Genomic DNA, 14,345 nt, shown 5'->3' on the forward strand with positions numbered 1-14,345 from the left:
ATTGATCGAGCACTCGTGCAGACAATGGGCTTGAAGACGCCGTGAACGGAAATCAATGTCGAACAGGAAACAATCGTTCTTCATCTCCAGGAAGGTTCCCAGAAATTGAAACCGAGGGCCATTTTTTAACCTGAAAAGGTTAATATTTATTATTGATGTCGATCACAATAGCAACTCGTATAATGTAGACGCAAAATGACAAATGTTTAGATAGATGAAACGTGATCGCGGTCGATACATTATTCTTATTGCGAGAAAACCAGCTCATCTTCACCGTCGACGAACTGCTGGAGATGAACGACCTTTACCGAGAGGAAAAGGTCAGACGACACACGACTCCTGGACAATACACTCTTCTACCTCTTCAACCAGAGCAATTACAGAAGAATAAGACGGTTGTTCGCCGTGCTTTATATCCCGGTTATATTTAGACCCTGCACTGTTCTGGTGTCCCTACAGAAGAACCAGAGCAGAACAAACATGCAACATTATATTGTAATCATGGTGTTTACAATCCTTAATGATGGGGCCTCGACGTCACAGGATATCGCTTCAGAATAATCCGACTAGAACATCCCAGTGTAGCGGGAAATGAGGATGGATCGGCTCTTCGGGTTGATACTGGGAACCGAAGTTCCCAACTGAGAGGTTGGTAATTACATTTCCTTTTTGGGCTTCATTACATACGGCAGTGAGCGGCAGTCGAGCCAAATTAAAGTGGGCACTGGAAAAACTGTCCGTATTATGATGATGTGACATAATGGACGACTATAATGTATCTGGGATATAAAAATGTATAAAAAGGTATTTGAGTAGAAATCCCAAAAACAAAAATGAGTGAATGTATTCATCTTTTTTAGGGACAAGCAGTGTGTATAAGATATAAATCACGAAACAAGGGAAACGATACAAGTGCGAAAAAAAACAAGATTAAATATGTAGTCGAGTACTTGACTCTAGGGTTGCAGAGTTTACACACCACATGACTGTTGAAGAAGTCATTAAGGTTTTCATTTGTTTTGAAACCAAACATCAAGCTTTTAAAAGCTGCCGGAGTCTAGCACTGAATTATATAGTCGCAATTTTTTTAAGTTATTTTTTAAACACCGTTTACATCCCGACATCGGACAATTGTGACGTCACGTGTGCTGCTGTTGTGCGTTTGTGTGCGACTCCAAAGTTTATTACCTTCTACAATCACACAAATCCAAAGTCTATCAATTACAATCTATTCTTTTGTATCACGTGAAATTAAAGATGACAGAGAAACAAGAGAATCTGTGCAAAAACGTGCGAAAAGAAAAAAGCAGTTTGTGTTATTTAATATTGAATAAAAAATATAAATGTTTACACTTTTTAGCAGGAGTTTGTCAATTATTTACAGTAAATATATCGTGTCCGTTGACAACTAATTGAAGTAACTAAATAAACATCCGTTTATTTTAATTTATGCTTAATTTTCCTTTATCTAAAAAAAAACAACAACTTCATCTTAACAGTCAAAAGAAATACATTTTACTGTAACAATATTATCGCAATATTCAGGAAAATAATTGCAATTAAATTATTTTCAATAATAATAACCCTACAGGAGTCGATTGTCTCCTCTCGTCCTCAGTCACAAAAACAAAAAAAGACAGTGCTTTTGAATATCGTAAAAGTATCGTGGGAATTTTCTTACACTCCTATGAGGGGGGACAAGAAATACTCATAAATCAGTTAAAGTGTGAGACGGCCACATAAATACAGTAAAAGGGCCGTTAAAAGCCCACAAGCCACACTCTTCCCAGTCTATCAAAACAAAGAGTTTGTATTATTTTGGATTTAAAACAACACTCGACAATCCAAAGCAATCTCCGGTGAAATCAAAACAAAGGCATCATCAATAAAAATGGCATCAAAGGAATGAAAATGGAAAATAATTAACATTGGAAGGAGCTCCTGAGAGCTTCAACTTAACTGGGTCGATCTGGATCCGTCTCTAAGCCGAGAGAGCGTGGACGCAGAGAACGCAGAGGCAAAGAAATATCGATTTATTGCGTGTGCGGAGCATAATAAATACACAACTGAGACGGATGTTTTCATCATCAATTGTAGAAATAACTGTTGTGTCTTTATTCGTGAATGAGAACAAAAGACTTCACAGAACAATAAAATCTATCTAAAGATGTGGTACCAGCTGCATCTGGGTCGAGAGTGGAACAAAAAAAACAAACCCCTACAGTGGTGTTGAAGACATCTGCGGGGGGGTCAGAAGGGGTCACCCCAGTGCAGGACCAGAAAGTCTAAAGATAAACACCCCCCCGAGGCATCTGTGCTGGACGCCGACAGAGTTCACGCACGATAAACTCACGACAGTCACGTAGTCAGTCGCACGTCGTCGACATCGAAAATAAAAAGTCAATTATTACTTTGCATACTTTGTGTTGGCGACTCCATCACTCACTCAGAAGACAAACAAATACTTCCAACAAATGCCGGCTTCACACTTTGTGAGCCAAACACTTGCATGTGGATTTAAAAGAAAAACGAGGAGGAACCACGCCGAGAACAAGAAAAGCAATATTCCATCAATCCAACTGAAAGGAAACACTATAAACACGCTCGTTTTTTCATTTTTCATTGTCATTTTGGACAAAGAAAACTGAGATCCTGTCGCGACAGTCGTACATTTCTGACTCAAAAAAGACAGATTACTCTGAAAATAATCCCAACCATCAGTCAAGTTTGTTTTTTAAGTCAAATTAGATAGAATTTCTTAATCCCTCCGAAGATCTCCTTCGGGAAATTAGTTTTTTTTAGGCTAATTTTGTTCTTTTAGCTATTTTTTTTGTAATATTGTGGGAGTTATTTTGGAACTAGAAAGAAGCTGAAAAAAATGGTGACCTTTTCTGATCGTCCTGCACTAATAATCCAATTCTGTTGGGATTTTATTAAACAAAAAAACAACATTAAAAGATAAAAACACTATCTTGCCAAAGACCTGAACGTTTGGTATGTGTAGTTTTTTTAGAAGGTCCTAATAGATGTTAAAACTAAACTGTAGCCCTTAAAAAAGACAAAACAAAATGACTTGATTCCAAATACATAAACAAGTTCGATTCACTTTATGTTGATTTAGAAAGTGCTTTAGGAGTCTTTTGCCGACATTCCATTGTGTTTTCACAAATATAACGTTGTGATTTGACTCTAAAGATGTGGTTAAAATATGCAATACTTACTAGTAGATTAGGATGATTGTGAGCATGATAGAAAAGGGTGAAAAGTACTCATCTATCAATCTTTAGATACTGATAGCTTCATACCAGTTCCGATTAACAATTCAATAGGATCAATTTACACACGGTACAAATATTGAGTTTACTTTTCAGCTTTGGTAAATATCTACTCCTAGCATTCATGTAAACCATTTCCACTGTAAAAGAAAAGTGGTTTACAACCGACTTTTCCTTCAGAAAAAATCCACAAAACTTCTTAGAACCAAATGTTGGTGCCGAAAAGGCAAAGCATGTATCGAAACTGCTAATCCTCATACTAATAAAAAACAAATGGTTGTCATAAAAGGTCAATTATTATTCGTTAAAATAAACTACTATAGATGTCGCTCGGTGGTGAAAAACAGCAGAAGTGCTACACATTGTAACGTTCAATACAACTTTTCAAGCTGAAGCACGGATCGGACCATGTCAAGGTTTCTCAAGTGAATGAACAGACAAGATGGAGGGTCGCCAGAAGCCAAAACTCTGATCCGGATCAATGCATCGATTGTGGACCAGACATAAGGAATGCATCTTCCTCTCGTGAGTTACGACATCCTGTGAATGCTAATCTATCTTTGGACAATAATAAGTCATCTTTTCTTGGTAACCGTGCAGAGGTCGGACGCCCGTGACAACCATCTCCGATACACATTAATATAATAATTTAGGGGATTCTGGTTGCCGTGGAGATGAAAAAAAAAAAAAAAAAGAAGTATCCAATGGTATATTTCCAACAGGAATGTGGTCGCCATGGAAACAGCTACAGGAACAAGCGGTGTTTTCTTAGGAGGGAAAATAGATTTGATGACGCGCATGACTGAGAATTTGAAAGAAGGTCGTTTACGGTCCGTCTGAACTTTACAATTGAAAACACTTGGTGTATTTTTTTTGTCGCCATGTGTTGGCGAGATTATCGCCACGTGTACACGATACACATCTGTTAAGAATGTCTTTTTGGCAGGAAACGCTTTGAAGTCGTGTAGAAGGTAAAAGAAAAAGAACAAACACACCCAGACCTGGTATGAACTCAAGTCGGCGACACCTGACCGGTTCCAGGTCCGGAGCACACAAGAGAAAGCGACTCTGGATGACGTCAACTCTGGGGACTCTTTGTTTACAGTCAGCAGGTTCAGTTTCACTTCTAGGAAATCCAGATTTATATAAAAACTACTTAGTCATATTCCGTGTCTTATGTGGGACACTGGGTCAGTTACAGCCCAAAGGGGGGAGCAGAGTCTGGTGAGTTTCCGTTATGGATTACATTTTTCACTCAGGATTCAAGTGTCATGTCACTACTTTCCTGAGACTATCCAATAACTCACTCGACTGCACAACACCGTTTATTAGCAGTATTGGGGAGAGACAACAATATATGGTGACTTCAGGCTTCCTCCTCTAGTTTTAGTGGGAATTTTCTCAAAATATACGTCAAAAAGGGCTGAAAAAAGTCAGTAAACTTTTTTTTAACGCCATATTTAAACATTTTATTCATTTTTCCTTAGATTTTACTTACATTTACCTTAAGTTTAACTTAGGTCTACATAGAAGTTTACCTTAAATTTAGCTTAGGTTTAAATTTACTTCAATTAACCTTAGATTTGGATTTACTTCGGTTTTTTAAATCGTTAATTTCACCAGCAAATATTTAAAAAATGCCAAATTCCAACATTCTTTCAGGTGGGCGTGCCTCGGATTATCTTTCAGGCCACAGCTCAGATATAGACAAGGTTCACATTCATTTCGGCTACATTTTTTAAATGTAACATACCTTTTCCTTTTATTTTTCAACAGTTTTTTATTCGACTACTCAAATGACGCTGTTAAAAAGGCGCTTTGCAAATAATTATCACCAACTAATCAATCATTTTACCTTTTAACTATCTTTTTTTAAGGCATTTCTACCAATTCGCAACCAAAACGGTTTAATTAGCCACCCCTGCCATAGCTAGTACAGAGTGCCCATAAAAAAACGTCAAATATCCACTTCTAATAAAACAAATAATACAGGCTCCTAGTAGAATTATACATTTTCAAAGGCAGGAACAGGATTTTGTTTTGTTTGTACAGCTTGTTCAAAAACTCCCCGACCAAATTCCATTCGTTCAATTAAATTGTTCCGTCATTGGAAGTCTCTGTATAATTGTTGACTTTGACAATACAAGTTTATTTACTTAATAAGTAAACACTCACATCTTTATAGCTCACAATATCAACATGAACATTAATCTACTTCGATTTTGGCCAAACATCCGACCAACCACGTGAAAATTACTTTGGCCCTCGAACCATTGGAGGGTTCAAAATCTCATGTTTATCTTTCCCAGCAGCGAGCGTAGAACCGAAAATAGCCAAACATTCATCAGTCAGAGAAGTCGATGTAGCCAGAAGTAAAATTTTCAGAAATAAGTGGAAATATTTGAAAACACAAAACTAAACACTTGATATGTAAAGTTTTGTCTTAACATCAAGTGTCAGCTCAGCCTGACACTTGATGTTAAGACAAAAGTATTCACACTGGAAAACAGTTCTTTAAAAATCGACCGAAAACTATTAACCTGTCAATCATGTCGTCATCGGTTACCGGTGAACGGCACTTTACAGGCTTGTTATGGCAACATGTTTCGTGCCCTTTGTCTCTGGTCCGATCATGCGTGCGACACCGAGAATAATGTGGAGAGACTATTCCGCAATATTTATTTAGCTGGAGTCTCTGGCAAACATTTGCCTTCACCCTGGAGTGGGTGGCTCAAGAATCCCAATGGCTGAACCATTTCCAAGGTTCTCTGTTCGCTATGCAAGAGCCACAATTATTCACCAGCTAATATACTATTAATACACATATATATATGTATATATTATCGGAGGTTGTCCCTCTGAACCAAATGTACCAGCTGTTGAAACAACACACTCACAGGACATTCTTTGCTCAGTAGAAAGTTCAGTGAGTTACAGTGAGTCACCGACAGGACGATCCTGAAATTCATGTGACGATGCAGCGTTTTTATCATGTCTCTTAAAAAAGTCAAGAGTGTTTCCTCTTTTATCTACCGGGGGACGGACACTTTGATGGTGAAGATAACAGATGGCCGTCATGTTAGTGAACCTTGTGCATCAGAACAGAGTGTTTAAGCTTAAAGTCTTCCCACACTCGTCCTTAAATCCTCCTCTTGTCATTACATCGACTCTCACACTCTCAGACCCTAAAGTGCCCTGAGATAACTTGCGTTATGACGCTATAAAAATATATTTATATACCTGAATCGACGAGAGTAATGTTGTCTTAATAACAATGCAATAAAGCTACACCATTCCTTGCTCCAGGGACATTAACACTCTTCTTATCGCAGCTAAAAACATTCAGGGAATGCCAATGAGGTCAAAAAAAAAAAAGATGTCCATGAATACATCGTGTTGCCGTAAAAAATAGAAAAGAATACATCTAATAAAAAACCTGCTTCAATACATAATCAAGTCAACTTGAATTTAGGAATTAAGAACATTCAATGTGTAGAACATAGCAAAGATCTACGAGATCAAAAAGATGGAGGGAATTTGGTTTTAATAAGATTTTAGGGTAAACTTTTAGGGTTAAGTTCTAACACTGTTGGAGAGAATGTGGTAATCATTCTCATATATTTTGAAATTGTACTAAAAAGGTGCAAATATTCTGGGTTAATGTCATAAACCTATTGGAAATATCCTCAGTCGTAAATTCTCTAGAGACCCTCAGACATTTCTGCTAGGTCTCATTTTTGGACTAGAAACTGTTGTACAATTTTTACTTATTTGTATGCGTCTTATTATTCTTGTATATGTATGTACTGACTTCTATTTTTGTTTACCTGTGATGTCTGTACTTATCTACAAAATCTGATGAATAGAAATATAAAAAAATCTAGGAATTAAGGTACTTAAGGTATTACAGAAACAGCATCACTGGGCTAATGCCTACGCTCAAAACTAAATTCACGTTCGGTGGGAAAACTGAGGCAAATACCACATATATTCATCTTTCAAGTCATTAAATTTGTAGCTTTTCATTACAGGTCAACAACACATAATGACAACTTTGAACAAGTGGAGAACAAGAAATAAGTAAAACAATTAGATCAACTTTTCAGCGGAATTTCATCCGTTCCTATTGTTAAAAGGGTTTCCCAGCAGGCATTGCAAGATAACTGCTGTTAAATTTGTTCTTTGAGCGAATCCCATAATATGATCATATTTGTTGTGTTACGCCGTGTAACCAAAATTATAATACCGAATATTTCTGAGTGATATAGTTATTAAGTTTAAATGAATTAATATATTAACCAATTGAAAATATTAACTTTAGTCAGATAAAAAAAAAGGGGATATTAGTTATTTATGACTCAGTTTCACTGCAAGTTGCTGTCATTTAAATAAAAGTATGTAAGCATTAGTGTAGTTGCTGGTTCAAATCCCCAGGAAAGTCACCCTTGCACACAGCTAGAAGACGGATCACGAACCGACGCACCAGGAAATGCGTTGCTACAACTGGACGAGTCACAAAAAAAGAGTAAAACTTGAATTTCAAGCGTGAAACTTTCATCTGGCGTCACGCTGAACTGCGCAGAGGTTCAAACAGCGTGAGCGAAAGCAGCACACATGGACGTCAGCAGGAAACCTGCAGCGGAATAATAAACAGGACAAAGTCTGTCTGGAAGTGGGATCGTAAAATAGACCTTTAAAAAAAAAAAAAAAAAAAGCAGGAGGAAAGCGAGAGAAGAAACGTCCTCTGGTGACACCGGGATTATCTTTGAGGCGCTCATTAGTCAACAAATGGATCCCAAATCTACATCAAAACATCCCCGTCCTTGCCAGGGGAAATATTTATTTGGAATTGAAACATCTTTAATGGAGAAGAAGCTTTCTTTCTCTCCTTCAAGTGTCCTCAGTCGTTCTTTTTTTTCTTCCCCAGCTTGAGGTGAGGATTAATCAAATGTGTTGGTTATGATAACATTGACTTGAAAAACATAACCAGGGGTGTGTTAAAAATGGCTGATGAATGTAAATAAAAGTAGTTTTCAAGTAGGAGTGGCATCAAATATGAACCTTACTCACCATAACTCATGACTCAACCCCACGTCAGGTCCAGAACTAATGTAGCGACATGTGACACGTACGCGAGTAGTCATGTGATCCAGAAAGAGACTCGCTATAGAACACATTCATCGATGCTGTGTCTCAAATCGCATACTAGCGTACTCAAAGTTAGTATTTTTAGTGCGTAAGTGCGTCTCAATTCTTAGTATGCGAAATTGAGTGCGCCATGCACACTAAATTGTCACTAAAACGCCCACAAAACTGAGTATGGTTCGATGGACACTAACCACACTAAACAGCCGCCATCTTAGTGACGTTTTAAACGGAAGTTACGTCATATATAAACGCATATATATTCATATACTTACAGGTGTATTTTCAGCAGCAGTAGAAGGATGACACGTCTTCGCTGCTGATACCAGCTTAAATATCTCGCGAATATTTAGATTCTCATATTTATTCTTTATTTCTTTTTCCAAAGTTGCAAATCATGCTGCCAGCAGGTGGCGATAGCGTTCAAACAGCTGGTTGAAACCATCTTTAAATAGAAGTAGAAGAAGAATCTATCGCGTCATTTCCTGTTAGTGCGTAGCAGCAGTGTTTGATTTGAGACATACTATCTGTGGAGAATTTGCGTACTAGTTAGTACGTACACTATCCTGATGCATACTAACTTCTAGTATACTAAGAGAAGTATGCGATTTGAGACACAGCACAAGGTACACAGGACGTCGCGTAAAGATCATTCGAAGTCTGCATATTGGCCTGATGACTTGAGAAATTATACTGAATGGGATATATTTCCACCATAAAAAAAACATGAATCATTTGATAAATTGAATTAATCTAATGGACACCTCCTCCTCCTCTTCCTCCTCCTCAAAAAAAAAGGATTCTTGGAACCTCTTCGTATGAGATGCTGCCTCAGCTAAGTGGGAGAATTTAATGTGCGTCCATTAGCGCTTGTTGTTGTACAAGCTGCAGGAATATTTGTTGAAAAAATGTTGCTTTTTTTTGCCACTAAATGTATCCTTTTTAAGGGAATAAACCAAAAGTTTGGTATGAAAGAAGATGCTCTCCACGACCGACATGTCCAGTGATGTAACAAACAGTAATCCACTCTTGAATAAATCGCTGATTAATACAAAAAAAAAAAAAAAGGGGATTTTCCCCAGATTTAAAGCTCCGAAAAAAACAGAAAACACCCAAAGTTCAGCGGGTGTAAACACAGATAGAGGCTTCACTGGCTCCGAGAAGAGTTGTGCTGACAACCGAGCTTCCAAAAAAACCCGTCTGATCGAAATGCATTAGTGTTAATGATGTGCGCGTCTGCTGACCATCAGCCCGTCCAATAAATGTCTGCTGATGGCTGCAGTGTTGAGGCTGGAAGCTGAGGAGAGTCAGGAGGACTCGGTCAGCCTGGAGGTGTGGGGGGTCGGGGGGGTGGATATAGTAACTCATTGTAGTCGTGGTCAGTCAGTCACGGTAGCTTCCACTTTAACATGAAACCGCGGGAACGCTCACATGAAGCAGCTTCAGCGACTATGTTGAAAACTTCTGGAAAATAAAAGAATCTAAATCATCATGTTTTTACAAAGTACATTAATGATAATAATAAGTTTCTGATTATGATGTTGTTACCGTGACCATTAAATAGGCCAGTGTTTAGGATAGAGGACAGAGATTTGGGATTTATGGACGTCAACAATAAAATATACATTTAAAGTGTATTTAAGCAGGGACAGAAAAAATGAAATAGATGGCTTTTAAAATGGAATTTATACTATGTTTTTTTCACAAGATGATTTTATGTTTCTAGTGTTTAAAGAAGTAAAACGGTGACACATATTGGATTATTTCAGACGTAATGGCCTGTTAAAGGGGAAATGTCGGAGTGTTTGCTGAAAGAACATTATGAAGGACTTTTGATACACTTAAATATCACAATTTATTCTTCAAATTACCTTATTATGTACATATTTTTGGCTTCCAAATGCGATTTTATTTGTATCATAGTTACTTTTATTTTATTTACATTTTAAGAAATTGTGTGTTGAATGAAATAGCTTTTAAAATGTACAAAAAAAACGTCACTGTGTTTGTACATTTTTGTGTTGCAATTAAATGCGTGCTCCGCAGCTAAACAAACAATAAAATCCTGCAAGACCACAGCGATGACTGAGGACGAGAGGATACAGTCGTCTCCAGCAGCTTTTAAAGCTGATGTTTGGACATATTCTGGTTTGAAAACAAGTGAAAGCAGTTACGACTTCTTCAAGAGTCATGTGGTCTGTAAACACCAGAGTGAAGTACTCGGAGAATACTACAAATATATTCTTGTTCCTACAGTATCTCACATTGCGATACGTATTATTTAGCCAAAATCTTGCCAATACACACCTCTAATATTTATAAAATGAACATAAATTCACATTTTGACTACATACAGTACATACTACCTCATCAAAAGTAGATTTTAATTTTGCTTTTTTTTGTTTACTGCAAAAGCTTTAATACATCATTATTTTTTACCATCGTTGTCTTAATGATATATATATTTTTACTTCTGAAGTTTGAATACGACATGATAACAGACTGAGCATAAATTGGATTGCGAGGGTTTAGTCTGTTAAAAAAAATAAAAAATCAGTGTCTATCCAATGGCATGTACGTACAAAAAGCAATCACATTAAAGTCAATATCAGGGCGTTTAATACACTGGACACTGTCATGTAATCTTTCTGCTCAATCACAGTAATGGAGCCATGTTTGTTTGGCAGTAAAGTGTTGCGTGTATTAGTCTCTATCTGCCCCGGCCAGCACTTTACCCTGATAACAGGTCCAACTGAGCAACAAAGCTCATGACGGGACAGGATTCTTATCAGGAAAAGACGGGGTTTTTTTCTCTGATTGACCCCGGGGCGATGACTATTGGGGCAAGAGGCGTGCGTCACACGCGTGCTCGGGTCAGTTTCAACACGTAGACTTCAGTCGAGGTGAACGCACAGACGTTAGATTACAGGTTGTGAAGCCAAGCTGGAGGGAAGACGAGAGAAAACTCCTTCGGGAAACACCGGGAACGTTGATTAACGGAGAGAAAATAGAACTTGGATCCGACTCCTCCGGTTATGAAACACCGAGCCGTGCACTTCTAGAGCAAAATTAGCGAGCGTGTTGAAAAAAAAAACTTCCACCAATAGAAAAACTGCCTCAGATATTGCTCTGGAATGAAAATGGGAACCAGAAAAACCCCGGAACGAATAAAGGGGCGTCTCAGAGATACGCTTGCGGTAAATAAAATATGTTTTTTTTGTGCAGAGTCGGGGTCCATTGATGAGTGAATTGATGAGACGCCTGACTTTTGTCAACGTATTTTAAGGGTCAACGTTCCAAAGCAAAGTGCGGTCCAGGGGTCACATGCCCTTTGACTGTGTTTACTCAGAGGTCGGTGAGAGAACACAAGAGATAAATATATCGAAATGTAACTATTTTACTCCTTATTTATAATTTTAAACTATTTTTCTATTAGAATTTCTTTTCAAGTTCAAGTTATTTTATGGTCAAATATACATGTATGCAAGACATACAGCATAGATCAATTGTAGTCTTCTCCCACAATGCATTGCAAAACATAAATAAATAAGACAAAAAAAACAATAATAATAATCAACAAAATGAAATAATTAATCGACAATACATAAATAATTAACTAATAATTAATAATAACTAATAAATTAGTTTGTCCTTTGCAAATGTTTTGCATGTCAAAAAACTGAAAGAAAATTTAAAAAACAAGGTTTTTCAAAGATGTATATACAAGTAATAATGAATATTTGTCGTCCTTATAAGAGTTTTAAACAACATTTAGACTTGAATGATGACTTTAATGCTACGACCGAAACTAAAAAAAAAAAGTTTATTATCCTCTCTAATAATAACTACTCATTATGTATGAATGTATATAAATACTTGTTTAAATCATTAATGTTCTATCCTTTAACGGTTGCCTCTTTTTGACATTTAGTTTTGTTATTATTTCATGTTTTTTTTAATAAAAATAGATGAGATTTTTTTTTAAAGGGGGGGGGAGTATGATGTGAAAATAAATAAATCATATAAAAATAACCACAAAAATGTATATTTTTTCCAACAATGTCATGATTTTCTAACTCCCTTCTTTCTTTCCTTTTCTTCATGGCCTGTCATGACAGCAGAACTGAACCCAAAGTAAATAAAAGGTGAGGTGAAGAAGAGAATGCGGACGGGCCGGCACAGATAAAAAAAAAGTCACCTGACGGGAGTGAATATGATAATCCGAACGAAACTGGACAAACCAGCTGTTAGGAGGTTTAGATAAGGAGCTCAAGAATCAAAAAGCTAATCCTAGTATTCCCGACCGTAAGCGTGGATTCCAGAGCAGATACTTCACCGCGTCATGTTAAGACACGACATTAAAGATCGACACCGGCAAGGACTTCTTGCGACCTCGCTGAGGCAGCGATTCTTCTGAAGCCATTCATTAGGGATTTGGCTCGAGATCAGAAAGAAAAAAAAAAATACAACCGACTCCGGAGCGATGACATAACCGACCTACATCTGAAACCAACTCTCCGGCTCGACATCCCGGGACAGAAAATCCCAAAACCTTATCCGACTCGTACGAGCCCGAGGGACCCGGATACTTACTCGAAGGTGAAGAAGAGTCCACAGGTGAGCAGGATGAGGATCAGGGTGAGGTAGAAGACCCCCGTCTGCTTGGCCATCATGATCCTGCCATCGCAGTAGAACTTATTCCGACCGGGGAAGGATTCCCACTTTTTGGTTTTGGGGGTCCGTGTCTGGTAGGGGGTGGTCTCCATTGGCGTGGAGCTGCGAGTGCTTATCTGGCTGTACTCGCACTCTCTCATGGACTCGGACACGCCGAGATGCATCAAATCCCGGGGAAGATCTCCACGGTCGAGCAGGTCCGAAGGAAGATCTCCAGGGTCGAGCAGGTCCGAAGGAAGATCTCCAGGGTCGAGCAGATCCCAGGGAACATCTGTCAGGAGAGAGAAGAAGGTGTTGAGAAGAAAGTTGAGGCTAACACGTCTTTAAAGTTCAACCTCCTGCTACTATAAGGTTCTTTAAAAACGACTGGATCAATACTGATAAACAGGATTATCTTTTAAAACTCGATTATAGCGACTCCACTAATGTTAGCAAACAACCGTGTTAGCATAAGCTAAAGCTAACACCGCTAGCAAGTTTGATTAAAAACGAGTAAAATGCTAACAACAAGCAGCTTCAGCGACTATAAAATATTATTTTAATTTAAATTCACGTTTCCGTGCGTGTCTGACCGGGAGCTGCTGTCAACCGCCAGCCTCGGGAGTCCCGACAACCAACCCCCCCCCCCACCCGCCCGGTGCTCGTCGCCGGAGAAAGCGACTCCCGCCGCGGCGTCTTACCGGAGGAAGCGTCGCTTCGTTCGGGCGTCTGTTGTTGTCACGTCGCGGCGGATCCTTCCCAGGTTCGCGACGAACCCACGGCAAAGCGAGGCATTTTCTAAAGGTTTTCTTTATTTTTAGTTTGTTTTTAAAAGAAGTTAACTCACGGGGGAAGTTGACTTTAAAAAAAAAAAAAAAAAACCCGGAGAAAATGCTCCAGAACGAGGCGCTCAGACCAGCATCCTGAGCCGCCTCTGGAGGAAACCCTCGGATCCTTTTATAGCTCCAGCGATGGCGACTGTCGGCATCAAAGGACGGTTGTTTTTTTTTAGTCGTTCCTGGAGATGATTCCTTTCCTTTTTTGAAAAAAAAAAAATCAAAACGGCTGCTTCCCTCGGAGCTGCTGCCCGACGAACAACATCAACATGGGGGCAGACGGAGAGCAGGCCCCGCCCCCTCTACACCCTCCTTCTTTAAATACGTTTATTCTTTAATACGTTCATCCTTTTTAAGAACTATAAAGTAAGTAAGTAGTTTTTATTCGTGTAAAGATGGACGGAATCGTTTTTATAACAGCTCCTCGTTCTGTTTA

At 38.4% G+C, this 14,345-nt stretch overlaps 1 protein-coding gene across 2 annotated transcripts in view; it reads right to left on the reverse strand.

Annotated features, from left to right (window-relative positions):
- Nucleotides 1-14,152, reverse strand: part of zdhhc14 (zDHHC palmitoyltransferase 14) — a 41,566-nt gene extending 27,414 nt beyond the window's left edge. Inside the window, exons 1-2 of one of the 2 annotated variants that reach the window (XM_087780592.1) lie at nucleotides 13,775-14,152; nucleotides 13,014-13,365 (exon numbers count right to left, since the gene is read on the reverse strand). In XM_087780592.1, coding sequence (XP_087636718.1) covers nucleotides 13,014-13,258 — 245 coding nt within the window. In that variant the 5' untranslated portion in view covers nucleotides 13,259-13,365; nucleotides 13,775-14,152. The remainder of the gene's footprint in view (nucleotides 1-13,013; nucleotides 13,366-13,774) is intronic. The other variant, XM_087780591.1, reaches the window with a different exon arrangement.
- Nucleotides 14,153-14,345: the final 193 nt, after the last annotated feature.

The sequence above is a fragment of the Callionymus lyra genome, chromosome 18 (assembly GCF_982586985.1).
Source record: "Callionymus lyra chromosome 18, fCalLyr1.hap1.1, whole genome shotgun sequence".
In the NCBI taxonomy this organism is placed as follows: Eukaryota; Metazoa; Chordata; class Actinopteri; order Syngnathiformes; family Callionymidae; genus Callionymus; species Callionymus lyra.